This window comes from Alternaria infectoria, assembly GCF_024043175.1.
Source record: "Alternaria infectoria strain BMP 0036 chromosome Unknown scaffold_5, whole genome shotgun sequence".
NCBI classification, from domain to species: domain Eukaryota; kingdom Fungi; phylum Ascomycota; class Dothideomycetes; order Pleosporales; family Pleosporaceae; genus Alternaria; species Alternaria infectoria.
In genome coordinates, this window is record NW_026250694.1 from 1,539,136 (window position 1) to 1,566,276 (window position 27,141).

The 27,141-nt window shown below is 54.8% G+C and overlaps 8 protein-coding genes across 8 annotated transcripts; 4 read left to right on the top strand and 4 right to left on the bottom strand.

The window, feature by feature from the left end:
• Positions 1-5,647: 5,647 nt before the first annotated feature.
• On the top strand, positions 5,648-7,421 carry J4E92_004168 (uncharacterized protein; the record flags this gene model as incomplete). The annotated part of the gene is made up of 3 exons (XM_051495560.1): positions 5,648-5,834; positions 5,886-6,018; positions 6,068-7,421. The coding sequence occupies 3 exons, from the start codon at positions 5,648-5,650 to the stop codon at positions 7,419-7,421; spliced, it is 1,674 nt and encodes a 557-aa protein (XP_051354579.1).
• A 1,373-nt stretch (positions 7,422-8,794) lies between these two features.
• Positions 8,795-10,918, top strand: SAC6 (Fimbrin, actin-bundling protein; the record flags this gene model as incomplete). The annotated part of the gene is made up of 4 exons (XM_051495561.1): positions 8,795-8,817; positions 8,889-9,099; positions 9,148-9,851; positions 9,898-10,918. The coding sequence occupies 4 exons, from the start codon at positions 8,795-8,797 to the stop codon at positions 10,916-10,918; spliced, it is 1,959 nt and encodes a 652-aa protein (XP_051354580.1).
• A 2,447-nt stretch (positions 10,919-13,365) lies between these two features.
• Positions 13,366-13,924, bottom strand: J4E92_004170 (uncharacterized protein; the record flags this gene model as incomplete). Its single annotated transcript, XM_051495562.1, has 2 exons — positions 13,366-13,423; positions 13,548-13,924. 2 exons carry the CDS (start codon positions 13,922-13,924, stop codon positions 13,366-13,368), a joined length of 435 nt encoding a protein of 144 aa, XP_051354581.1.
• Positions 13,925-14,485: 561 nt separating this feature from the next.
• On the bottom strand, positions 14,486-16,975 carry J4E92_004171 (uncharacterized protein; the record flags this gene model as incomplete). Its single annotated transcript, XM_051495563.1, has 4 exons — positions 14,486-15,602; positions 15,884-16,362; positions 16,412-16,454; positions 16,884-16,975. The coding sequence occupies 4 exons, from the start codon at positions 16,973-16,975 to the stop codon at positions 14,486-14,488; spliced, it is 1,731 nt and encodes a 576-aa protein (XP_051354582.1).
• A 1,730-nt stretch (positions 16,976-18,705) lies between these two features.
• On the top strand, positions 18,706-21,289 carry J4E92_004172 (uncharacterized protein; the record flags this gene model as incomplete). The annotated part of the gene is made up of 3 exons (XM_051495564.1): positions 18,706-19,063; positions 19,323-19,387; positions 19,445-21,289. 3 exons carry the CDS (start codon positions 18,706-18,708, stop codon positions 21,287-21,289), a joined length of 2,268 nt encoding a protein of 755 aa, XP_051354583.1.
• A 281-nt stretch (positions 21,290-21,570) lies between these two features.
• On the bottom strand, positions 21,571-23,108 carry J4E92_004173 (uncharacterized protein; the record flags this gene model as incomplete). The annotated part of the gene is made up of 3 exons (XM_051495565.1): positions 21,571-21,937; positions 21,994-22,852; positions 23,039-23,108. The coding sequence occupies 3 exons, from the start codon at positions 23,106-23,108 to the stop codon at positions 21,571-21,573; spliced, it is 1,296 nt and encodes a 431-aa protein (XP_051354584.1).
• A 654-nt stretch (positions 23,109-23,762) lies between these two features.
• On the bottom strand, positions 23,763-24,265 carry J4E92_004174 (uncharacterized protein; the record flags this gene model as incomplete). Its single annotated transcript, XM_051495566.1, has 4 exons — positions 23,763-23,792; positions 23,846-23,935; positions 24,069-24,147; positions 24,258-24,265. The coding sequence occupies 4 exons, from the start codon at positions 24,263-24,265 to the stop codon at positions 23,763-23,765; spliced, it is 207 nt and encodes a 68-aa protein (XP_051354585.1).
• A 224-nt stretch (positions 24,266-24,489) lies between these two features.
• J4E92_004175 (uncharacterized protein) lies at positions 24,490-27,072 on the top strand (the record flags this gene model as incomplete). Its single annotated transcript, XM_051495567.1, has 1 exon — positions 24,490-27,072. One exon carries the CDS (start codon positions 24,490-24,492, stop codon positions 27,070-27,072), a length of 2,583 nt encoding a protein of 860 aa, XP_051354586.1.
• Positions 27,073-27,141: the final 69 nt, after the last annotated feature.

The following is a 27,141-nucleotide window of genomic DNA, read 5'->3' on the forward strand; positions in this document are numbered from 1 at the left end:
AAGGGGTGGGGCGAAAACCCATGAAGCAAGACCGGTGAGCGTGTCGACCCGCCAATCAAAATCAGAGGTCGCACCCCACGAGCTGCAAGGAGCGGTCGTGGCTTACTTGCTCCGTCGATACCCCGATAACGGCTCTGCTGTCTCCTGACGTGGCCGGTGGTGATTGGTAGCCGAACGCCTATCTGAACGCTTGAACGAGGATGTGGTGCTGATCAATATGGAAGCAAGGGCTCCAGAATGACCGTCGCGGGAGAATTCAATATCTCGCTCTGAACCCACGACGGTCGTTTCGCGCTCGTGTGCTATCAAGCGAAGACATGAAATTGTCAGTGGAACCGCACGTGAAGGCCTTATTCCAGCAGTTCGATCGAGCCGTGATCGTGGACGACTGAGGGGCACGAGCTTGGCTCAGACCATGCAGGGATACCCTATATCACATGCATATGCAAGTGCGGCTTGCTGCATACGCGGCGTTATCCAATCGAAGGCTAGATTGTCCCAAGCGCGGCCGCATCGCGGGATTGCCTCACGCTGCAGGAACGTTTGTACATGTGTTCGAGACGGTCTTTGACTTGAACGTGGAGAATGATTTCTTTTCTCTAGAGCGGTATTCTCAGTGAAGCAAATGATAAGCTTGGAAGTTGTACTAAGCAGGCTCAGGGCGACGCCCTCGTCCGGGGATACAGACAGCTGTGGTCCGAGTACAGATTGCGCTTTATTGCCAGTTGGACAGGAATGTACACAGACCCCACTGCGTGGCCACTACACGAGAACACGATGCTCGAGGGAGCTAAGGCTGATGCAACAAGAGTCGCCCTTTTGATGAACCCTGTCAAAGGATCGAGAATAGAACGCTGGTCTTGTGCTGAGAGGTTGAAACCTCTGGGCGCTCGACCGGATCGGTCAAGGACGGTATTTGCTCTGACACACTGATGTTGCCAGTCCCGACTGCCGCTGTGGTGGTGGTCAGCAAGTAAGAGGTAGAGACAGGCGCGGGCCTTTCTCCACGATCCGCTCCCACATCGCGCCGGCTGCACTGCACGTTTATTTACACCTGTGCATATCTGCTAGCCACGGTAGTCCACGCGACGAGGGTGTGACTGCGCCTTGGTGAGGAGATGGTGCGCACAGCTCCTTGAACGTAGACTTACACACGGTAATACGGTGCGGGTCGCTTGAGCTTCTGGTCCTACCTTTCGCCTCTGGTGTGATTCACATACTAGCAACTGTACTACCGCACTGTAATAGAGTTCCTGGCATGGCCATTCCAATCTTGGCGAGGATCAACTGACGATGCGATATGCTCCGACAGCCCTCATCTGATGCCGTCAGTAGTGGTACAGGTGTGCGGGAATGTTGTTCCCGACCAGACTTGAGACCACATGTTGCAAGATAACATGGGAGGATTGGCCGTCAGAGCATCAGTGTGCGCTCCGCGGCTAGCAGGGGGGATCAGATGGATGCGAACAGTTGGTTTGGCGCCTGAGGCGATAACATGGGCAGGACAGGTGCCAACTGTCAAGTGGCTGGCCTGCTTTGAGTCCCAGAGTCGAGGCTGTCACCGTTCGCATGGTTGTGGCAGGGATGGAGGCGGATTCTCCCGTGCGCTGTGCTGCGAATCCCGTGACGCAGTGACATGGCAGGGCGTTTCTCGCTTTGAGGATTGCGGCGAGGGAGGCGTCCGGCCGTATTGCTGTTTCAGCTGGCCGAAAGGAATGCCCTTGTGATACTGCACTAGGTCACTGCCAGGGTACTGGGTCAAGAGATTCCGACAGCGAGACACGGTGATGAATATTGAGTTGCACTCATAGCGCGGTAGTGCGGGTGGCTGTTGAGGGCGCAGTAAGAAAGCGTGACCTCGGCTTGGCAGGGCTGCTTGGGGCTAGCGTCGCCAGCGCATCTACTCACCGCAACTAGCGGGCATCCTATCAAACTCTGCGGCGTCCACATCCAACGTCAAGCCCAAGCCTGTGTCACGGTCGGCACGTTTGTCCATCGATGGCAGTGTGGAGGGCTTCCAGCATCTATGGTCGACGCTGCGGACATGACATGGCTGTCGCACACAGTCGAGTCTCCACGTCGCACCTGCTTCACATGCTCGCTTCATGTCTTGCGTGTCTAGGCCGTCGAGTGGATAAGCCCATGGCAATGATAGACGCTGGTCTCAGTCCATACCGTCGACTACACAGCCAATCAAATCGGGTCTGACCAATACCATACCAAACAGCCAGCTGGCTTGCACGGCCTACCGTCCGTCTGTCCCGCTCGCTCTCGGGCCTCATCCCTGCCACAGTTGGATGGGGCGCCCATTTAGCCTGAGCAGGGAATTCGCACGGCATCAGGGTGTCGAGAGACATTCGGGGAGCTGGATCTCATCTACGTCCTGCCCAAAGCATACATTGCCGCTGTGAAAGAGGAAAGGATGACGATGGTGGTCAGCCCATGGGCGTGCCGCGGCAGTTGAGCCCGTTTCAGAGCGAGCGTGGCTGGCCGGCAGTGCTGCAGTGTCTCTCTCTGCTTTTTCGTCTCAGTGAGCACTACCAAGCGTCCCGCTCTGACTCGCAGCAGTGCAAATCATCGCGCCAGCCGGGCCACTCAGCAGCTCCAGCCGACTGTGCGTGATATGGACCCAGACGTTTGACCTGGGGCTTTCCGATCGCTTGTTGGGATGCGTTTCTGGGCTATGCTCCGCATCAACGCGGTCCGGCGCAGCTTAGTCAAAGGCTGCAGCCCTTGCGCGACTGCTCCCTATCACTCGACGACTGACTAGGTGTATTCGCACTGCGCGTCAAATATCTCCGGCTACTCTCAATGGCCCCATGTATTCAGCCGTGTTATCCCCATCGGGAGCCCATCCGATGCCTCAGGAAGCGGCACACTGGTGAAAAAAAGTAGGCGCCCGCTAAACATGGAGCCCACTATCCTTGCCCGCCATGTCATCGCCAGTGTTTAGGAAGCTGGCAGGAGTCTGGAGGCACGAACAGGAATAGCAGCCGTCTGACGGTCCCTGAGACGTGCTCATGGCAGCAGGCGTGCGAGAGGATGCGTCTGCTGTCGTGTTTCTTTGGGCCAGGGTGGTGGCTGGCACGAGAGTGCTATGCTCGCTTGCGTGCATAGTGGTCGTCGCGGTATAGCCTCGCAGCCCTGTCCCTGTCATCTCGTTCTCCATCCAGCGCCCTTGTCAACCGCACCGTCGGCGGATCAGCCCAGTCAGCATGCTCCAAGGTGGAGTCTGTGCGTCGAGAGCGAAACGGCCTGCCTTTCACGGGATTGTTGCTCGCGGGTCCAGGCTGGGTGCGCAAGCCGGGCCACCCCCATGCCATCGTGTCCTCTGCGACTCTCACCAAGCCCGATGTGAATTTAGATTGTGTGCTCGCGGCGGCTCGTGTGTGTGCAGCGCTGAGTCCCCAGAAGATCTCCACCACCCGTGCCTAGGTACAGTAAAGAGCCTGCACCTTGGGCGCACCGTCTCTGGCTTCACGCGCTGCTGCGGCTTCATCTCGACTGCATCGCCTGTCTCATTGAGCCGCTCCTGCAAACTCGCGCCGGCCCGTTCACGCAGCTACAGCGTTTCTCTACGGAACAACTTGCCAGCGACGCCCATCGCGCACTGACAGTGTAGAAGCATTGGACACGCCGCCTGCAAAAGAAGCGGCCACCTCGAACAGACTACCTGGCGGGGCGTGCGTTGCTCGCCTGTCTCGGTCAGCCCTCTTAGCTGCGGCCTGCCTGCTGTCGAGCGCTGCAGAGAATCCTGCAGCATCGCCGTCAAGAACGACTTCCTTCTCCACACGCAAGCAACCGTCCAGCGTCGTTGTTGTCCGCACTCTTCGCGTTCGTTCGTTGAAGAATTTGGTAAGTCAAAGGGTCTACCCACTCTCTTCTGTTCTGCCACGCTCGAATGCTGCCCGCCGGACACGCCGCCTGCGTTTCCTTCGCCTATCTGTCGCGCGTTGTCTGGTTGGTCCAGCACTAGCAAGAGGTCCCATCCCAACCACCTCCGCCTCTAAACCCTCCGCCTCCCCACCGCAGTCTGCGAAGAAGCCTCTCTGTTGGCTTTCCCTGTTTACATCCCATATACGGCCGCTTGTTGATTGTCTTGCACTCACTTCTTCCTCTTTTGTGTCCCACGTGCGAGTACTGACGCGTGCTGCGCGTAGTGTTTTCTTGCAGGTGCAGCGGTTATCAGTATCGATACAGCTCGGCCCGCATTAACGAAGCGCGACGACATTACGACCCTTCACGACAACAACACTGCCCACGCCCACGTCCACCCTGCAGCACATGTTTCGAGCCCGTTCAGCCATCTTCAGCTATTCTTCCAGACCGGCATTCGTCAATTCCTCCCTTTGCGTGTTTTGCACCTGAGCGTCAAAAGCGTTGTCGACTACCAGCTCTTCCTGCTTCACGACTGCAACGACGTAACGATTAGCTTTTTGACACTTTAGCATTGTTTGCAGCGTTCGAATTTAGCCTGCAGCTTCACTCGCGCCTTGAGCTTTGCGTCGCGTCTATCTATCGACAAGTCATCCTGGTCAGTTCCTCCATTCACGATTACCACCACTGCACTCCCACCCCAATCAATCCGGTCCACCACCCTTCACTCGACTCTCCCCATTGTACTCTCAAACCTGCCTCTCCAGTTGGATTTGTTTGCACACGTGTCTGGCCGCGTCTCGTTGGCTGCCGCTGCAGTCGACCGATTTCGTTTTGAGGAAGCAAACAACTAACTTGCGGTGAAGATCATTCGTCCTGTCAACCTTTTGCGGCAAGCTATAACAACAGCGAGCTATCGTCTGTCGGATACGTGCGCAGATACTGCAATCTAGTTTCGTGAGCGTCGACTGATTGCTCCGCCACAACAATACGCTCGGCTATCGTGAGGACTGACTCGAGCATCCTCGCGAAAAGCTTCTCGAAGAGCGACACAGAGACTTCTACGCGAAAACACGTCAATACCGTAAAGCTGGAGCTCCCGTCGATCTCGTCGGTCCACGCCCGCGGCCCCGTCGATACCTGGTACCAATCCCACTACCAGCCCAAGCCTGCAGTATCCAACGAGCGTCTGCCAGCCCTACCCCAGATACAATCGCATCCTAGCGCCTCGTCAAACTCCTCTTCCCCTCGAGGCGACTCCATTAGCTCTGGTTCAGTGGTCGGTGGAAGCGCAGGTTCCCATACATCTTACGCCGCATCGATCAACGGTCAGGCCACTGGGTTCAAGACGCCCTCCCCCGAACACACCCCACAGTCTATCCGTCGCGACTCCCACGTGAACGCGCAGTCACCATTCGGCACCCAAGACGGATACGGCTTTGCTACGGGCGGCTACAACAGCATGAACCAGATGCAATCGTATGCTGACGTGCATCAACCCCACATGGCTACCGCTACCCACGCTCCGGCGTCAGCTCCCCCTTCGGGCTTGTCGCATTACTCGTACCCCCCGCAACAGTCCTCGATGATGCAGCCTCAACACCAGTACAGCCAAGGTCCACCCGGATATCCATATGGCTACCCCACTGGTGTCCCTTCGCAGATGCCTGCTTCTTCTGGTTCAATGAATCCGGCTATGGTGCCTTCAACGCTCCAACTTCCAGGTAAGCTTGATGCCATGTCCTCAGAGATGAGACTGACTCTTCTAGCTATGTCGTCCGGAGCCCCCGCATCATCACTACCAGGTTCGCAGAGCTATCAATCTCAGACATTCGACCACACTGGCCAGGTCGCTCCCCCAGGAATGAAGCCCCGTGTGACCGCAACACTGTGGGAAGATGAAGGCAGTCTTTGTTTCCAGGTTGAAGCCAAGGGCGTTTGTGTTGCTCGCCGTGAAGGTATGTTTAGTCTTCAATCACACGACGGAATACTGAGCTGACTCATTATAGACAATCACATGATCAACGGCACCAAGCTTCTCAATGTCGCGGGAATGACCCGGGGTCGTCGTGACGGCATACTGAAAAGCGAGAAGACGCGCCATGTTGTTAAGATCGGCCCAATGCATCTCAAGGGTGTTTGGTAAGTGTCACCACTTCGCATGCGACTTTCAGACACTAACTTGAGACAGGATTCCTTTCGAGCGAGCTCTCGAGTTTGCCAACAAGGAGAAGATCACCGAGCAACTGTATCCTCTGTTTGTTCACGACATTGGAGCACTGCTTTATCATCCCTCGAACCAGACGAGGGCAAGTGTAGGAAGCGCTGCCATGGCTGCTGTTGGGAACCGGAGACCTGACCATACGCAGACACATCAGCGATACCTGTCCGGACCGGCAGCGTCGCAACCTCCGTCGCTCCATCATCACCACTCGATGAGCAACCCGATTGGTGCTGCCATGTCTCAGCCACCGCATGCTATCCAGCCGCACCCTTCGTCAGGTCGCCCCGGCATCGACCGGGCTCACACTTTCCCTACTCCTCCCACAAGCGCCTCAAGCATCATGGGTATGGGCAACCAAGGTAGCTCATACGAGTGGAACGGCGCCAACGTCCAAAACTCCCAAGGAGGTCAACCGCTGTCCATCGACACTGGACTGAGCAACACGCGCTCTGTACCAACCACGCCCGCCAGCACTCCACCTGGCGCTGTGCAGCAGGGTATGTCGTACGCTTCTGGTCAGAGCTTTGATGGCTCCAGGCCCTTGTACTCAGGACCACCATCTCAGCCAGGCCAATACGCACAGGGCCAGCCCATGATGGGATACCGTCAAGACGGCTCTTACCCAAAGACGGAGATGGCACCACCATCGCGCATCAGCGATGTGCCGGATGAAGGCGACGTCAAGCCAGCCGATGGCATGATGCCGCAGGGTAGCGAGCAGGTGGCTCCTCCCCAAGCTGGAAGCGAGGGCGATCATGAAAATGAGTACACCCACGCCAGCGCTCCTTACAACGGAAACAGAGGCCCTTACGGATACGCCTCCAACGGTGCACCTGGCGCCATGCACCCCGACCACGCCCACCTGTCTCCTGAGATGACGGGATCGCCCCACCAAAACGGGTCTGGACGAGCCACGCCTCGATCGGCAGCTACCGGCCAGCCTCAATGGAACCCGGGCTACTCGACGCCGCAACGTCAGGGACCCCCTTCCAGCAACCTTTACAGTGTCATGAGCGATCCCCGAGGTCCCCCTAACGGTAACGCAGCTCACGACGCCTACCAGGGACCCGGCGCTGTCTCGCAGTACTCCAGCCAGGGATACCCTCCCTCCAACGGAGTGAACAACTCTGGTAAGCGCGGCCGCGACGACGAGGAGCAGGACCCATACCGCCCTGATAGCGTCCAGGGCGACGATATGGGCGGCCTCAAGAGACGCAAGACTATGGAGGGCGGTGCCGTTGGTGGAAACTACGCCGACCCCAACCCTGGCATCCAGCGCGCGCATACCATGACGGCCCAGGCTCAGCGTACCAGGCGGTAATCGGACTCATTCGCGCAAGCATTCGGGTGGTCAGCTGCCTGTTCTCACATTAGAAGGCGGTTTGGCCTCTATCTACAGCGATTTCGCGGCATTGAGCGAGCGGTCTTTTCAGCAGCAACACAACATGGTACCTCGACATTCACCAGCAGACTCACGGACCGGAACGCAACGACTCGGGGCGACCCAGACGCCCATCTTGTCGCTCTCTCGTATTTCCTAGTGTTTATATTTCCTTTGGTTATGTCTCTTGTCTACATTTCAACACGTTTCGGCATTCACGACTTTAACGACCATTTGCTTCTCGGAACTCGTGTTCCACCACACCATATCCTGGGCTTTCAGTCTCATGATATACGACTTCTGCATGCGGCACGAGCACGTGCAAGTCTTGTACATTCTACAACCACGTCTTTTACTTTTCTGGAGCTGGAAAGAGTCTGGAAGCTTTTTCGGAGTCGGTCGTGCTGCCACCTCAGTAATCCTCTCGCTCGACATACGCCAACACACCCACCGTTAATACCGGACACATGTGGCAGTGGGGCCGACGACGTGAGCGACACAACTCCAGTACTCTTTCCTGCTTGGGAAACAACGGCGCGTCATGTTTGACGAAAATGCAGGCGTACACGACGGGATGTTCACGCAATGATGACATTGATTTGGCGGGCATGTCTAGAGTCGACATGTCGCCCTGTTGTTTTTTAGTAGGTGGTGCGTTCGGGCTGAATAGCATACGGACAGCCGTCAAGCCACTTTGAGCGATTTAGGAGACGGGATGGTTTAGTGTCTTATTTTCGTTGGACGAGCCGGCGACATGGACCTTATGATGTTAATGAGGGAATCAAAAGCTCTTTTTCCACTGATGATATGCGTCCGCGATTGACTGTGATGTGCTGTGATGCGTTGTATGTATGCGGCTTTTTCATAAGTAGAGACTAAGGCTGGCTCTAGCGACGGGTGAGGTGGCAATGGACACCGCTTCACACACTAGGGACCCATGAAGGTATTGGGCATTGACGACGGGTGGGTGTTGGAGAGAGATGAAGCGGCGAAAAGATTCAAGGGCATTGCGCGTCCAGGGGTACGAGGTGGTCGTGTGTGCCACCTGCTATGTGGTCGCGTTGGGTACAGGTGAAGGGATAGCAGCCTAATGCAGGGAGCGCGGTGACGTGCGTACGTAATCCGGGATCAAGTTGCGACCTGCCCCTCGAGGTGTCCGTCTTGGCAGTCGCCCCACGTCGTCATCGGGTAAGCAAAACAGAGGCTCAAAGTCGACGAACGCGCATCCAGAACGAGGCGGAGCCAGGCAGTCACGTTGCCGCCCAGTATATTCTCCCCGCTGTGCTAGATTCCTGTCCACCTGCACCGCCAACATGAACATCATCAAGCTGCAAAAGTACGTGGGCGCGCCGCCCTTCTCGCGGCATCCGCTGGCTTCCACGGTAGCTAACAGGCCATTGCGCACAGGAAATACCCCCAGTTCGAGCAGGGCGAGATCTTTGGCCTGCAGGATGCCTTCCGCAAGCTCGACGTCGACGACAAGGGCTACCTCGACGAGAGCACCGTCATTAAGGGCGCCCAGCAGTCGGAGCACCAGCCGTACGACGTGGTGCGACAGGCCCTGAAAGAGGTGGAACTCGACAGCTCGCGGAGAGTAGAGCTCGACGACTATGTAGATGTATGTAATCCAGCATGTCACGCGCCACGTGCAAGCTAACCGCTGCAGCTCATCTCCAAACTGCGCGTCTCGTCGCCTGCCCAGCAGCGCATGTCGACCGGCCCAACCCGCCCGCGAGCCGGCACAGCTTCCAGCGTCAACTCGCCCTCGAACCCAGGTCACGCCTCCAAAGGCAGCGTCGGTGGTGGCAGGATCCAGGTCCAGGGCTCTTCGGCAAACGTCACCCACACCATCAACGAAGATGAGCGCACCGAGTTCACGCGCCATATCAACGCCGTCCTCGCCGGCGACCCAGATATCGGCGACCGCCTGCCCTTCCCGACCGACACGTTCGAGATGTTCGACGCCTGCAAGGACGGATTGGTCCTGTCCAAGCTCATCAACGACAGCGTGCCGGACACCATCGACGAACGTGTGCTGAACAAGCCGGGCAAGAAGATCAAGTCGCTCAACAACTTCCACTTCACCGAGAACAACAACATCGTCATTGAGTCGGCCAAGGGTATCGGGTGCTCCGTCGTCAACATTGGCAGTGGAGACATCATCGAAGTACGCGAGCACTTGATTCTGGGTCTGATCTGGCAGGTCATCCGGAGAGGTCTGCTCGGCAAGATTGACATCAAGTTACACCCTGAATTGTACAGGTTACTGGAGGACGACGAGACACTGGAGCAGTTCCTGCGTCTGCCCCCGGAGCAGATCTTGCTGAGATGGTTCAACTACCACTTGAAGAACGCCAAGTGGCACAGAACGTATGTACAAGGTCCATCATACTCATCATATAGCTAATATTTTCAGTGTCTCCAACTTCTCCACCGACGTCAAGGATGGCGAGAACTACACCGTTCTCCTCAGCCAGCTCGCCCCAGAAACCTGCTCTCGCGCGCCGCTCCAACAAACCGACCTCCTCCAGCGCGCTGAGATGGTCCTGCAGAACGCCGACGCCCTCGACTGCCGCAAGTTCCTCACACCCACATCGCTCGTAGCTGGAAACCCGAAGCTCAACCTGGCTTTCGTCGCCAACCTGTTCAACACACATCCCTGCCTCGACCCCATCACCGAGGAGGAGAAGGCCGAGATTGACGACTTTGACGCCGCAGGAGAGCGTGAGGCCCGTGTCTTCACTCTGTGGCTCAACTCTCTCGACGTCAAGCCCGTTGTACAATCTTTCTACGAGGATCTCAAGGACGGCACAGTCATCCTACAAGCATACGACAAGGTCATTCCGGGCAGCGTAAACTGGCGACACGTCAACAAGCCGCGCGAAGGCCAAGAGCTAATGCGCTTCAAGGCTCTCGAGAACACTAACTACGCCGTCGAGCTCGGCAAGCAGGTCCAATTCTCCCTACCAGGTATCCAAGGTGCCGACATCACCGACGGCCAGCGCACACTCACCCTCGGTCTCGTATGGCAGCTGATGCGCAAGGACATTGTCTCGACCCTCAACGGCCTCGCCCAACAGCTCGGCAAGCGCGAAATCTCCGACGCAGACATGATCAAGTGGGCCAACGACATGGCACGCAAGGGCGGCAAGAGCACCCAGGTCCGCTCCTTCAAGGACTCTTCCCTCTCCAACGCCGTCTTCCTGCTCGACGTCCTCGCCGGCATGAAGCCCGCTTACGTCGACTACGACCTCGTCGCCCAGGGCCGCAACGATGACGAATGCTACCAGAACGCCAAGCTGGCTATCAGCATTGCGCGAAAGATGGGCGCTACCATCTGGCTTGTGCCGGATGATATCGTTGCCGTGCAGAGCAGGCTTATCACTACTTTCATTGGTAGCTTGATGAGCACGCATGAGAAGATGGGTGGACAGTAAGCGCAGTTTTGTGAGATCGTCTTGACTGAATGTAAGCCTTTTGAGGCGGATGGGTAAACGATGGAACGAACGCCCTATGGGTGAAGCGTGCGAGCGTTTTTAGTTTTGTCTTTTGGAAAATAAGTTCTTCGCAAGGAATGAGAAAATATCATCGTTGTTCACTGTCATTCTTCGTTGAGTTCAGCTTTTTGATCGGAGACATTATTCCATATGAAGTCCTTTTGAGGTAGACGTGCAGGCTTGGACAGACATAAGCCGACGTTGTCGTAGTTTGATCACAACTACCAAGCATGGGAAGACAGCCGAAGGACACATAATGATGTATGGTGTGGGTTTTGATATTCTTTTATCGCAAATTGCATGTCCGTCCTTCCCCATAATGGCATCCTCATGAGCTTCTTATCGCATCGGTTTCAAGATCTGGAACGCAATATGATTCCGACCGCCTTGACTTTGATTCCTCTTCTGTGAGTTCTTGTAGACACGGAGGAAACAGGAAGCGACATGATGATATTGCGGTTTTCTTTTTGAAGTTTCGTTTCGCAGTCTTCCGCTGCATTTTTACCATGTAGCTTTGAACTCTTCATTTTGGAGAATACGATCTGATCCAATTCGGCGGAAGAGTGGAGAAGGAGTGCAGCGACACAAAGGCTTACGACGGAGGAGTGTCTTTTTCGGAAGGCAGAGGAGAGCCATCTCTCTCTTTTCCTGCTTTTTGTGGTTGTTTCTGACTTGGGGAATGGCGGAAGAGAGCAACATGCCGCTTTGATGTAGCGTCTTTCGGGAGGAAGCACACACATGTCTTGCAATTCTCTATGTTTTGGTCCAGGGAAAGGTGGAAGTGGAGAGTGTGCTGAAGCAAAGACCATGTATGTGGAATGAGTTCCTTTCGGGAGAAAGCAGACACATGTCTTTGCGAGCCATGTTTTTTGGTCCTAAAAAAGGTGGAGGTGAAGAGTGTGTGGGAGGTGCAAGGTCGAGAGAAGACGTGCTTTTATACGCACCGGCGGCGGGGGAGTATTTGTGGCGCAGCGCTGGAGAACGACATGTAGTGTGCGCCTTGTAATTTTGAGGTAGCTGCAATGCTTTGGCGGAAGCCGGCATGGAAGTTTTTCTTGACTGTTTGTTGTTGTGCACAGAGCCGAGGCGGATGCCATGAGTCCAGTCGAACGTATTTTTGGAAGATGGGTAGGCTGAATATGATCGAAGGCCTGGACTTGGAGAAGGGAAGGAGCAGGCATGGGGCGTTGTGCAGGCCATTTCTTTCCGAACGACGAACAGCGACATGAAGAAGGCTCGAATATCTTTGAACCGCGCTTCAGACTTAGGTGTCATTGGAAGGTATCGGACATCATTTCCCCCGGAAGTGTTTTTTGGCAATATCCTCTTGCTGTGCTGAGGTCCGAAGGCGGAGAACAGATCATCCATGAAGGCTTTCGATATTTTGAGAAGAGAAGGCCATCAGATATGTCTTCATTCTTTTGGGAAAGCCGCATGTACTAGGGGAAGATAGAAGAAAGCAAGAGGTAGAGAGCATTTTTGAGTTTATATACTGCCTTCGTGGTAGAAGATGAGATGACAGTGTCGAGGAAAACAACATGGCTTCGACAATTTCCAAGTTTTGGAGTAAGAGAACTTTGTATGTAGCCATGATGCTAAACCTACCTTGGACTTTGGCTACATACTTTACATGAGTATTGCACGCACCTGTACGCTTCTATATCCCCTCCTCAATCACGTCCTCGTCCCCCCACCCCTCACACCCATACTAACCGCCTCCGTCCCACCACTCTTCTCCCACCCATCCGCCTTCCTCCTCCCCAACGCCCTCCTCAATATCCATTCCTTCGCCGTAACCTCCTCCTCACCCCCCACCTCCCCCCCCTCCACAAGACTCCTCAACAAAACATCATCCTCAGGCCGACAAAAATACACAAGACTATACCTCTCTACACTCCCCTGTTCCCCAGGCGGTGCAACAACACGATGGATATTACTCCTCAACGCGCCGTTGGAGAACTTGACGAGTGCGTCACCTAAATTTACAATGCAGTGGCCCGGTAAGGGACGAACGTATGTCCACCCGTCTTCGCAGAGTTTCTCCTCGATGGCTGTGGGTGGTGGGGATGAGGAAGTTGGTGCGAGAGGGGATATGTGGGCTGGTAGTCTGACTTGCAAGCCACCTAGGCGGTTGAATAGGACGGTCACGCTGCCGAAATCCGTGTGTTCGCCCAGTGCGACGCCTTTGAGTGATTGTTCTTGGGGTGGTGCTTTGACGAAGCGGATTTGGTCGCCTGATGAGGCGTGCAGACGGTGGAGGGCGGGGAGTCCGCCTGCTGAGCTCCTTTCTGATGTGAGAGGGAGGCGTGACGAGAGGAGAGAGGTTATGAGCATGCAGATTGCATGGGAGGATGTGATGTAGGATTTGTATAGGTAGCGGTGTGGGTTTAGGACCGCTGGGGAGGGAAGAGGGTCGCTGAGACCGAGGATGTCGTCTTTGGAGATCTAGAAGTATTGAGTTAGTAGTTGAGGTTGGAACATTGAAGTAGAAGAGGAGGAAGATTGATGTACATTGTAGAATTCATTCCGGTCTTTCGTTCCTTGCTTATCGACATAACCTTCACCGTACCCTTTGTAGCCAAAGTAACTGCCTTGGTCTTTGAAATCGTATTTGATCTTCTCAGAGACATCTAGATCGTAGAAGTCTCGCATTATTTCGAATAGTTTGTCCACATCTTGAAGTAGCGCATCGCCGTCGACGGCGGATGTATTGGTAGTATTGTTGCTGTCACAGTTTGATTGCGTATTGGAGTTGCGTACGTCGAGATAGAAGAAACCCAACTCGCGACATGCTTGCCAACATCTGTTTTGTTCTTCTTCGTCGTGGTCGAGTAACTTCTGAAGCGAGATGCGGAGAAGTGGCGCGGTGGGTACGTTGTCGGGGAAGACTGGAAGATCGGGAAAGTGATCGCGTGGTGGGGATGGGGAGTGGTCTGAGTGAGGCATGGCGAGTAGGTGTCAGATGTTTCATGTGGTAAACTACATCGCGGAGGAACGCAAGATACGTGCGTTGTTCGCATAGAGTGTGGGCCGGGTATAACTGCTGGTGATAAGGTAGACAAGTGGAGGAGCGCGTGGAGAACGCGGGGTAGCCTCGGATAGCTAGGGCGATAGACAGCACTAGGGCAGGAGGATGGAGTTAAGAAGGAGCAATCATAACAACATGAGACAGAGACATCACGATGCATGAGACGATTGTTAAAGGAGACGCAATTCATTAACTATCCACAGATGTAGCTCCGATATTTCCACCACCCGAACAAGCAGACATGAACACCGACCCAAACACCGAGAGCGATAGACACCGATCGATGCCTGAGAGCGCCATGCTACCCGTCAAGTGACGATGCAAAAGTTATGAACACAAGTATAAGATGAGGGGCCATGAGCAAGCAAACGCCTAAGGGATGATTGAAGATCGAACGTTTGAATGAGACCTGAGCAATGTTAGACGATGCGCGACGATGGACTTTGAAGGTGATGATGCTTACCATTGACGAGATGTTTCTACAACCTGGATCCGTGGACAACCTTGTAGTCGACAGCCATCTCCATACCATCGTCATCGATGACGAGGATGCGAACGCTGCCACGGCCGTTGTCGAAGGACTCGGTCAGGCGGGAGATGAGACCGCTCTGGTCAAGGACGGGAAGACCCTGCTTGACATCGCCAGACTCGGTCATGGCAACAACGCGACCGTCCTCACGGATGTCAAGAACACGGTACTGCTTGAAGACAGGTCCGAGCATGTTCTGGACAACGACGGAAGGAGCCGGGTTGGAGATGAAGGAGGACTCCTCATGGAGCTGCTTGGTGAACAGGTCAACACCGAGGTAACGGTGCTGGCCAGTCTGGGAGGAGGTGGTGATGCGGATGACCTGGCAAGGGCGGCCCTGGAGGATCAGGAGATCGCCAATGCGGATGTGGTGGCAGGGGATGGTGATAGTCTTGGTGGAAGCCATCTTGCGGACTGTACGGACAGAAGTCGGGACAGGTGCGATAGAAGCGGAGACGGGTGCGGGTGCGTGGGTGATTGAGTGGGAGTGGGCAGGTGCAGCAGCAGAGACTGTGGACCTGGGAGGGGCTGGGGCTGGGGAGCTGTGGACGCGAACGACCCTTTCAACTGGAGCTCCGGATTGGACGGGGCGGGCAGGGGCAATAGAAGGAGTAGCTGAAGTGTACTTCTCCTTAACGATTACCTCTTCACGGTCGTCGTCGTACTTGGCACCGGGGTAGGAGTGCTCGTGAGAGTGGTGGTGACGGTGAGGGTGGATGGGGTGTTGGATACGGTCGGCGACCTTGTGAGCGGCGTGAGAGATTCCTTGACGAAGCGAGTGGTATTGGCCCTCGTTGTCGTAATATCCCATATCACGCTTGCGGTGCTTGGGGGGTGCGGCAGTGGAACGAGCAGATGATTCTACTCGGACCTCAGATGGCTGGTGGGAGGCAACAGACTCGACGTGCTTGCTGCTGGGGAAGGTGTCGTGCTTGGTGGTGTATGTCTCCTTCGAGTAGCTTGCACCGGCGACGATAGGACGGGTACGTTCGCGAATCTGACGTTCAGTAACGTCGATTTGGGATGGAGCGTAGTCGGTGGCAGGGCCGTGGACTGTATTGAAGTGTCTATCGTAGGTCCTGTCCTGAACCTCGACGTGGGAGTGGGATGATGTAGGAGGTTGGGGGTGAGGTTGGTAGCTGAAGGAAGAAAGGAAGGTCAGCTTTGGGTTGGGCAAGGAAGAGCTTAGAGGAGGTGAGGGAAAAGTGGGGCATGCATGTCGCTAGGACAACAACAGATGAAAGGGGTTAGCGGCTAGCGCGTGGCTGGGTGCCGCTAAAGTCAGGGGGTTGGTCTGTTGTGCTGATCCGTGCGAAGATGCGCTGGCAAAACAATGGATCGGACTTACCGGTCGTGGGATCGCTCAAACTCTACGCGGTCAGTACGCTGAACGTGCTGAGAATGAGGCTGGGGCTGGGGCTGTCCGGGCTGTCTGTAGCGAGTCTGCTCGTGGATATGTAGCTCCTCACGGTGCTGGGGAGGCTGCTGAGCGTGAAACTGCTGGGGCTGGGGAGGCTGCTGAAACTGCTGCTGCTGCTGCTGGGGAGGAGGCTGGGGACGACGGAGACGCTCTTCTTCGTAGATGCGGACCTCTTCCTTGACGTGGGTGTCGTGGTGTTGCTGCTCAAACTGCTGCTGCTGTTGGGGAGCCGGAGGAGGAGGGAGGACGGTAGCGGAGAAGGATTCGTGGACCTCTTCGTGACCTTCCCGTCCGTGAGAAGCCTGTTGCTCGAACTGTGCTTCCTGTTCTTCTACCTGGACACTGGTAGATTCCTTACCTTCCGCGTTCCGATACGCAGACGGGAAGACACTGAAGGGGATCGGAACCTGGGTGGATTAGCATAATTGCTTATACACTCGCGGTGAGAGAGCATACTCGTGCTTCAAAATCCAGTTTGCCGGAGTCTGGTCGTTCGTTCCTGAAAACCCTTCGAACCGTTCGAAAACAATTCGAAAGGAATCAAGAAGAACTTCTTGGCTCCTTTGAGGGTCTCACGTGGAGATATTTGGAGATATAGGATCTACTGAAGAGTCGCCAGCTTTATGGTGTTGACGTGCAGCAGCTTGAAGATGCGCAATTGGATGCAGTAGCGGGGTGTAGGTGGAGGAGTGATGGAGTCAGGCTGGCCGAGGAGGGGGATCAAGTAGATTGGCGGTCAGTCGGATCACTGTTGTGTCGGCGTATCGATGGTCGCAGGGTTGTGGAGGCTGGGAAGCTTTGGCAGAGCTGTTCAAGCTGGGACTAGCGTTATTGACACGGAGCACTAGCGCGTATCAGCTTCCCCTTTTTCCCAGCCATGGACCGATTCAACCCCAGAGAACCCATCACATCCTGGCGCTTCTCGCACCGAGGTAATTTCGGACGCGCAACTGATCTTAGCACGGCTGTTGACCGGGCAATGGCCAGCAATGGGTGTCGCAATCCAGAGTCAAGTCGCATTGGAGCTCCACAGAGCTGCCGGGAGCTTCCCCGACCTGGCTGCAGCTCCACGCCCATGGCCATTGGCAGTGGGCCGATCCCAATGTTGCGTGGTATGCTTCAATTGGGGCCGGACGGCCTGCGCATGCATGATGCGCCAGCTCCTACGTGAAGAGAGGCATTTTCAGCTCAGCCTATCCATGTCGCGCGCGGCCAGCTGTTGATAGCTCCAAGCCTCTCCCCAGCCACCGCGTTTTCGTCGCGTCATAATTGGTCAGAGCTCCATATTGCTGCAGCCCGAAAAGCATGGCTGCAGCTGCGTGGCCCGACGATCACGGATCCGCCGGACTATCACGTGCGAGACGGTTCATCGATCGCGGTCCAGGTGCTGCAAATTGACGCGGACTGGGTGAGCTGTCCGGTCGCTTGTGGACTCGACGCATGTGAACCGTGGTTCTCAACGGCTGTCCGCATCATCGTCCCCACGACGTGCGCCCGCGTCTGACATGCAGCACCTGCCGCAGCGACGGTTTCGTGATTGTGGAGAGTTTAGTGATTGGATTGGTGTGCTACAAGGACTGTGTGGTCTGTCACTGTCACGTAGCTGTTGTACGGTGTTCGCACTGAGAATGTCAGCAGCCTATACCCAGGAGCAAATGGTCGCTATAGTTCGGACAGTCTGCTATGCATGCCTCCAAATAGCTCCTGCAAGATCTGACTCTTTTTTCTGCAATGCGCGTTTCTCTATACTTTTCCCTGTGTATACGTTGTCATACATAGCAACACTAACGATTTGTAACAAGGATGTAAAACCGACGTCGGTTTGGCTTCGGGAAGTCGATGACCCGACGAAGCATTTCCGATGATTTTTGCGATACCGGATGACTGACCCGATTCCAATGACGATGGAATTTGCGACGTGCTTCAATGTAAGAGTTGCATGTTTATGCGGAAATCGACGTTGGCTGGCCGCGACTTCCAGTTGTCCATTAGCTGTTGATCGCGCTGTTGTATTGCATCTCGGTTATCAGTATAGGTAGGAGCGACTACACAACCTTACTCTCTACACCCTTCTCATCTTTGCTATATCGTTCATTCCATGATCAGTCTCATGCTTGGACCATACTCGTGGACGCCTGTAAACTTTCCATTTTCAGCGCGCATTATGTCATGTCTTCATGAGGCTCTATCCAGTCGTCATTTCCCCTTCTAGATCAGCTAGCATCTGAAGCGGCGAGCGAGTTTGTGTTGTACCCAGCACATGGCAATGCTTACCAGACCGAATTTTGCTATTACAATGAATTTCCCACTTCAACGCAATACTTCCTCTTCTTCATGTCGGGTTAACTAGGAAGGCGACTGTATAGAGAGCCACACAGTAATGGATGTACTACAGCCTCTAGTAACCCGACGCTTACTTCTATTGTTAGGGTTTGTGCTTTCCGTCGTGACATTCTATTATCTATCGAAGAGCGAGAGAACAGAATAACTCCGCTGTTATTGTTATTGTTAGAAAGAGCTCTCAACTATCGTCCCTCTTTCCATTTCAGACAGTCTGCAGGAACAAACACCACATCGAGGTAGCTACGATGGACGCCACAGACCAGATTGGGAGACATCTATCTCTATGATATGATTCCACCTTCTCCATGACAACACGCATTGCTTACCTTGATAGCATTCAACACCCCATTGTCTACTAGTCTTCTATTCGACCATTCATAAGCTGTTGAGTACATCCCAGCTCAAGCATGCGTTTCCCTTCCACGGCGCTTCTAGCGTCGACGTTGCTCGCAATATCAGCAAAGGCCCGCTTTGTCATATACGCAGATGAATGGCACCCAACGCGTCCAACCAACCCACGAGATCGAGCTGGCATCGACCATGTCATCCTCGCCTTTGCCCCAGCCAACGCAACAGCTACGTTCCAGCCCAAAGTTCCCATACACACCATCCGCACCGAGTTCCCCAACGCAAAGGTCATGATTGCTGTTGGCGGCTGGGGCGATACGGTTGGTTTCTGTCAAGCCACGAAGTCCGACGCATCGATGCTCGCGTTTGCCGCTGATGTTGCTACTATGCTTGCCAGGACTGGAGCAGATGGAGTCGGTGAGTACACCATCTACCTACATTGGTTACTTGTCGATGCTCACAACAGAAGACATCGATTGGGAATATCCTGGCGGCAACGGGGCGGACTACAAACAAGTGGCAAACTGGGATCAGACTTACCAGATCGCCGCGTTCCCTAAGTTACTGGCTGCCATTCGTGCCACTATTGGGAAGAAGCTGCTTTCGATCGCTGTCCCAGGAAAAGAAGGCCAGTCATCATATACATGTTTGAAGCAAGTCAACTGACAAGTAGTAGTTGACATGCTTGGATACACTCGAACAACCGGACCTCAGATCTGGCCATCCGTCGACTTTATCAACGTAAGTAACATTTACCCCTCCGACTCCAACTATCAGATATCGTACTGACTCCACCAGGTGATGAGCTACGACCTAATGAACCGCCGAGACACAGTAACCAAACACCACAGCTCCGCCATCGATGCCGAAAACAGCATAAAAGACTACCTCGCCATGGGCGCACCCCCCTCCAAGCTCAACCTCGGCTTCGCATACTACGCCAAATACTTCACCACGCAAGGCGACTGCAATGGCAGCCCCCTCAACTGCCCCATCGTCCTTGCGGAAGATGCCCAAGGCAAAGACACACTCACCTCTGGCGCCTGGACCTTTGAGAGATCTCGCATGCGCCCCGTTGATGCCTCCTCTCTGACCGTATCCCAAGACGGCACCTGCGGTCCAGAAAAGGGAACAAAATGCGAAACAGGTTGTTGCTCTCAACACGGCCACTGCGGTACTTCGCCTGAACACTGCAACGGCGCCTGCCAACACGCGTTTGGAACTGGATGTACGGACGCCGATGTAGCAGCTTCATGGCAGCTCGCAGCCAAAGACGGTATTACTGACGAAGTATCCGGCGGACAATACTACTTCGATGCCACAAACCGCCTCTTCTGGACATGGGATACGCCCGAACTCATCACGAGGAAGTTCGACAACATCGTCCGCAAGTACAAGCTCGGTGGCATTATGGCGTGGAGTCTAGGTGAAGACAGCGCGGACTGGAGTCATATCCGACAGATGGCGAAGGAAGTTGCCAAAGTTGGACTTGGTTTGACGACTGCCAGCGATTCCAACGAGCCAGTCGATCGCGACATGTACGACGAGCTCACTCATTATTGCTGTCAAAACATTTCCCATCCAGCGAATACCGTGACCTACCCACCACCATTGATAGTTCCAATCTCTTGGCATACTATTAAGGTAGATTGCGGGGATGGAAAAGGGTTGGTTTACTGTCCGGCACTTCATCTGGACCACTACGATGGCAAAGACTCGGTTCAGCCCAAGTCGAACGAGAATGGCCTTGTTGAGATGCAATACACTTCGGAGCCCCTCCAAGCAATGCCAACGGAGCCCAACCAAGCTTCACTCGAGACTCCGGAGCCTCACTACCGTGTCTTTTTGGAATGCATGGGTGACGATGGTTGGCTGATAAGCTGTCTAGAATGGGTCACCTCGAAGGTTCTTCATGGAACCGCAACTGAGCCCGAACCCGCCGCATTCGAGACCCCGTCGGCGACTGACGGTGTCTTTATGGAATGCCTGGGTGAGCATGGTGGCCTAACTCGCTGTCCACAATACTACACAGACGCCGTCCTGTCCAAACAATCCGAACTCTACACACCCGCACTGCATACTCCGTCGCCGACTGACGCTATCATCATTGAATGCATGGGCGAGAACGGTGGCCTGACTTGGTGTCCGCAATCCTACACCGACGAAGCCCTATCGAGTATGAGTAAGTCCAAGGCAGCCGCACTCCAGACTCCGTCGCCAACACTCTTGCCGACTGACGGTGTTTTTCTTGAATGCTTGGGTGAGGACGGTTGGTTGACATCGTGTGGGGTATCGGCCACGCAGGAGTTTCTATCGAAGCTGAGAGACTACAACGCACTGCATACTCCCTCGCCGACTCCCTCGCCGACTAGCAATGTCCATTTCGAATGCACAGGCGTGCATGGTGGCCTAACTCGCTGTCCGCATTCCGTCATGGACAACTTCGTATCCAATAAATTTTCACTCGACGCAGCCGGACTCGAGACTCCGAGGCCAATGCATCAGAACCCTACTGCTGTTATGACCGCAGCCGCTATCGAGACTGGGTTTACTACGCATATCGGTATACCGCAGGCGCCGGAGAGTGAGCTTCCTGGTGGATCTTACGGTATGCGCAGGGGTGAGAGGGCACATAAGGCGTGAGAAGGCTGTTTTGCAGAAGTCTTTTTTCTGGACGCTGGCGACGTTTCGTTGTGTTTTTATTATTGGTTGAGTTTGCAAGATGGAATGCTTTGGGCAGTCGACGGCGCGTTGTTTCTCTGTCTGTAAAGTAGCGTGCGATTAATGAATTACTACTCTTTGCCTCCACGACACAAAGTTCGTGGTAGTCCTATACTAATACAATCATCCCATGTGCCACGTTATCCAAGCTTGACCCAAGATTTGTGCCCACCCTGACCTCATTTCAATCCATCAGAGGGAGCCTATGCCTTGACAGTACTCCTCTTCATACCCTTCCTTGCATTCTTCTCCCTCTCCTTTTCGAGGAACTTGCGCTGCTCATCGGCACTCAGACGACCCAGCTTGGCGTCTCTCATCTCCTTCTTTGCCTTGTCAAGCGAAAGCTTCCTCTCCTCGGCCTTCTCCTCATCATCTGCCTTCTTGATCTTGGCGATTTGCTCGTCGCGAGTCTGCTTGATGCGGCGGAGGGCTTCGGGGCGGAAGTGTCCATGCGAGGCAAGCTGGTCGGTAAGACGGAGGAAGTATTGGAAGATGGGCATGGTGGAGGAGTAGTCCGAGGCGAATTTCAGGGAGAGGCTGAGGCGCTTCTTAGGCTTGGTTTCGTCGAGGCTAGAAGACGTTAGCTCAATTCATGTTATAGAGGGATTGAATGCTGGATGACTTACGTCCTGGGCGCGTTGATGGGCTGGTCGCTGACAATGATGGCCTCGAAGCTGTCTCCGGCGTCGTTCACAGCCTTGATGAGCTCGGGTGTGAGCAGCATGTCGGTAACCTCGGCGCTCTCGCTCATGACAGTGACCCAGACAGGCAACTTGGCGTGGTCGCGCGTGCTGGTCAGAGACAAGTCGTAGCGCTCGTCGCGCATGCGCTTCATGATATCCTTGTGTACGATTGCGAAGACGAAGCCGTCGAAAGAGCTGTTGGTGACCTTCTTCGCGTCGGCCTGACCGTACGAAGGAGCGAACTTGGTCTCCCTGCCATCGAAAACGTAGGCCGTAGCCTCGAGACGCTCGCTAGGTGCAGGGAAACTTTCGAAGAACAGGGGAAGGACGCTCTCTCCCAGCCACATGAAGGGGTTGGCGCGCTTGTAGAAGCTCAGCCTGAAGTCGACGAAAGCAACGTTCTGGCGTCCAGTCGCGTAGGTCTGGTACTCGTCGGCCTTCTTCTCCTTAAGCATGCTGTCCACATCTGCAACCGCTCCCTCTCCGTCTGGGCGCGTGTAGCCGACTTGGGCAAACTCTTGGGTCAGGACAGGGGCGTGAGCCTTCATCCATGCCTTGGCCTTGCTGCGGTTGCGCTTGGTGCCCCAAAGGTGGACCGCGATGAGAGCAACGAGGAATGGCAGGATGTACATCTCCAGCTTGAAGTCGTCCATGGTGGTGCGCTCCCACACTCGGTACCATGCTGTATAGGGCCGGTTATCGCCGAGGCCTGTAGGAGCGGCTTGCGCTGCACCGGTACCGGTCGTGAAGGACGAGATGGCAGCGGGTGTGGGCTCAGGAGCACCTGCGTAGTCGGCGAAGTCTGGTTGGTGTCAGCACAGCCATTGGTTATATATATTGATAAGCTCTGCGATTTCCGATGGTATCGTCACGATAACCTCGCGACTCCATCTCCTGTCAGGAATTCGAGTATCGCAAAGGGGTCTCGTATGGTCCCGCATCCCAGGCTGGTGGCCTCGCGACCGCGCATGCAACGTAGTGTACGTACCATCATCACCAACAACTGGAGCATGGACAGGCTTTTGGCCACCGAAGAGACCCTTGACGAAGTCTGCCATTGTGTCGATGCGTCACAACGAAGGAGCGTACGTGGAGATTTGGCGGCGCGGGAGGTGGTTTGGAGGATCTCGGCTCGGTTCCACGTTCCAGGCACTGACCTCATTTTACAGCGACTAGCACGCATGTGGAGGGGCATCTGGGCAAGCTACCCCAGAGCACCTTCTGGTTTCGCGCCTGGATCTGGTGCAGCTTATTGTGAAATTTCGGTCGGGTGTTTTGATATTAGCTACTTGGGGACATTGGTATGCCAGACTGCTCATCTAAAGTGGTTGTGTCCGAACTCGACACTGGTAGGAATGGGCACTCTGCCATGACTATGGAAGCTCAATATCAAGTCCCGTTGCAGTCCGAGTAACTAAACTGTCTGCTGCCTCACACGTATCCGCAAAGTCGACCCAAAGACGTATTCTCGCAAGTCAATCTAGTCATCGTTGCAAGTGACAGCCATTCGTGTTTTGTCAGCCACGTGGTAGCTGCGTGGTAGCATTACTTCAGAATAAGTGAACACAGCGTAAACAGACAATGAAGATTGTTCTATACGGTCTGACAAAGGAGATGTTGTAATGGGTAAAGACTTGTCGATTGATTGTATATTGATGCAGAAGACTCATGCTGGTCCCACCCATCTGGATATCATGCTCGAAGTGCGGAGTCTAGTTCTTGCCGAACCAGGTCTTGTGTCCCTGAAAATAGTTAGTGATGATGTTGCACTCAATTCAACCCAATGCAAACTTACAAGGACGAGACGGCCCATCATGTACATGCTGGCGCCGAGGCTGCTGAACATGATGACCTTGAAGCCAGGAACCAGGTACTTTCCGCGGGCCTAAGAAGCAATCTGTCAGCATTTGTCCCTGTGTTTTCTCACTTCCAGACGCCATGTGTCCAGCACCACATGCGCATCATCTCTGACCACTTAATGCCCCCATCAACCCTCCTCTTGTATGTTCAGTACGCACTTTCTCCCAGGTCCTCAGTCCGTCGTGCTTCTGGAACTCGCGTTGCCAGTAAGGCACCTTGTTCTCGCGCATAACCCAGCTGCCGACTGTCAGTATCCAGCTCTGTGCGGAAAGGCGGAGGAGCGTTGAAGGCTGTCGCGGTGCTCTCCGGGGCCCTCAACCGGGCCCAAAGCTCGAGGATGGACGTACCCAGGCATTTTGAAGAGTGTAGAGGAGTATTGCGCGGCTTGCGGGGGCAATTGGTGGATTCGTGGATTGGTGGATTTGGTGATGTCGCGAGGTCGAATGATCCGCCGGCGAAAGCAAGTCGACCGCCAAGGCCCTTGGCCGCTTTGGGCGCAACAACTTTCCGCATCTCCAGTTCACGCACGGCAATTGCGACGCCAATGGACTGACTTCGCCCTTCGCCCCTGTCTTGTTGATGCCACCGGCTCTGGACAGGCTCCTCGCCAGCCCGTCAGCCCTGCGACTCCTGCGCTCCATCGTCAATGCCCCCGAACTACCCGCAGCCTGTTCCGCGGCGACAAAATGCTGCCCGCCAGTAGCACGCCGCCGCAACTACTCGACCCAGCCGAAACCGCAACCCAAGCTGAAATGGAGGCGAATGAAGGATGCAAGCGAAGACACGGCAGTCCGAGACCACGTGCTCAAGGTACTCCAGCGTGACGAGTCCAACGATACTCTCCCGGCCGTAGATATCTTCGAAAACGACGTCGTACGTGTAGCGGAAAGGGAAGACGATCCTGCACAACTCGCCGCTATCCTTGCAAGCGAAGAGAGACTACACGGGAAAAAGGGTGTCCGCAATGTCTGGCAGAACTTCCGCCATCGAGGGTACCGCCTGCCCACGGAAGACACACCCGATGCCGCATTCCTATGGGGAACTTTTGTGAAGAACCACCTGATCACGGACAAGGCAATAGAGCACGCCGAGGAGCTGCTTCACGAAACAGGCAATACATACCCTGGACTGTACTATCTGGTCATGAGCCACTGGCTTCCGAGGAGGACAGCGCTAGCGTTGAGGCATCACTACGCGATTCAAAAGCGCTTGAAACCTCAACGGCTTCCCCTGCGGCAGCTGGCACATTGGGGACGATCGACTTACAAGCATGGCGCATACGAAGCATTGATGGAGATATATGAGCACAGCAATGAGCGGGACCTCTATGACGAGGTGGTGCCAGCGCTCATTGAGAAGGATGACATAACTGCGGCACGCCGATGGCATGCACTTTGCACTCTTCGCAATGATATGCCGTCAGAGTTCGTCGCGTCACATCCTCTCGTCCAGCTGTTTACCGTCGAGGATTCAGCTCGTGAGGTCTACTTTGACACGAAAGGGTCGACGAAGAAGTGGAGGCGAGATGCAGCAAAATACAATGAGAACCTTCTGCGCCGCTTGGAAGGCCCCGATACCGCGCCCGTCCGATTCGAAGACTCGTTCGTCGCCCGCATGTTCGCAACGCGTACCTTTCCACCGGCTTCGATCATACAAGGTCTCTCTATGGTGGGCATTAACGAGATTGGGCCTCAAGCTGTGCTCACCATGGCCCTGCAAACACAACCGGTGGAGGAGCTACCTATGAGGTTCGAAGAGCTCAGGCAAGCAGGTATTGCCCTGCAGGGCTGCGTCTTCTCTTTGGCACTGGAGACATTCGCAATGGAGCAGAAGTGGCAACTGGTGCGCAGTATGCTGCAAAGTGACCAGCATCCGGATGTCTTTGGCGACGTGGAAATGCAACGCAAGCTGCTCGAGCACTATCTTGACAACGACGATCATGTGCAGGTCCAGCGCACACTTGCCATTCTAACGCTCTTTCACAATGACTCTAGTCAAGAGTCTTGGAACCTGCTCTTGCAAGTCTACATTAAACGCTCTGGACAGAAGCATGTCGTGGAAGTGCTCCAAGACATGCGTGCTCGCGGCATCATGGTGTCGCCTGAATCAATCATGGCCATTCGCAGCCTATTGCGTCGTCGGCAACGAGGACACAAGCCTGTCAGTGACCGATTCGATGACTTGCGTTTCGTCGCGCGTGTATTCGTCATGATCCTAGAGAACGGTCTAGCCCCCATCTCTCCACTCCAATGGCGCGAGATCATACGCAGATTTGGCATGGTTGGGAGGTTTAGGGAGCTTAGAAGACTTTTACTCTGGCTTCTTTGCTGGTATGCACCGAGAAGCAGTTACCAGTTCAGCACGTTGCCAAAATCACCATTTCTCGAACCGGCAACAGCGAAACTGCGTGCTGCATACCCTGAACGATTCCACTACTTCCACTTCCCAACGACGGTCACACAGCGCGAGAATCTGTTGCATCCCGTTCGACAACTGTTCGCTCCCTCCCTTCAGCAAAGTCTCATCATCTGGGGCTTCAAAGCCGGACTCCTGCCAAACGCACCTCTCGAGCAGTCCATGCTGGGCCCCACGCTGGCCAAAAAGCATTATCGTCGTCGGTTACTGCAGCGCCGGATGCTACGCCGATTAGAGTGGAGCGCAGGTCTACGAATCGTTGTGCATCTACGAAATCTCGGCGTCTTTGTTCACTACCATACCGTACTCAAAGCCTTGCAGTCGCAGTTCATAAACATGTTCGGCCATGGTCGCTCCAAAAAGAGAGAAAACAGAGTGGTTGAGAGGTCCAACACGCTCCCCTATGCGCGATACGTTCACGAGGTCAACAAGATATGGGGCAGTCCGCTGCTGCGGGAACCTCAGCTCTTCGGCAAGGGCATGGTACACGACCACATGTGGCACCCACGTATGAGACGGAACATCAAGCGCAGAGCTTCCATCAGCCTTGGTGAGATTCTGGGCCCGAACTGGAGGGACCGCGACACGGAGAGCCACACGGCTGTCAAGCAAGACGAGAATGTGGCCGTAGCTCAGCTGCAGAAACACTTCAGAAAGCAGGCCAAAGCCATCGAACCCGGTTCTGAGCCGCAGCCTCCTTCCACCATAGCCGTCCCGCGCGACCAAATCGATAACGGTAAGAAGTGATGAAGCAGCCCATACGCCGGCGACTAAGATAACGACCTGTATGCCGGGCCATGCCATGATACGTAAAGA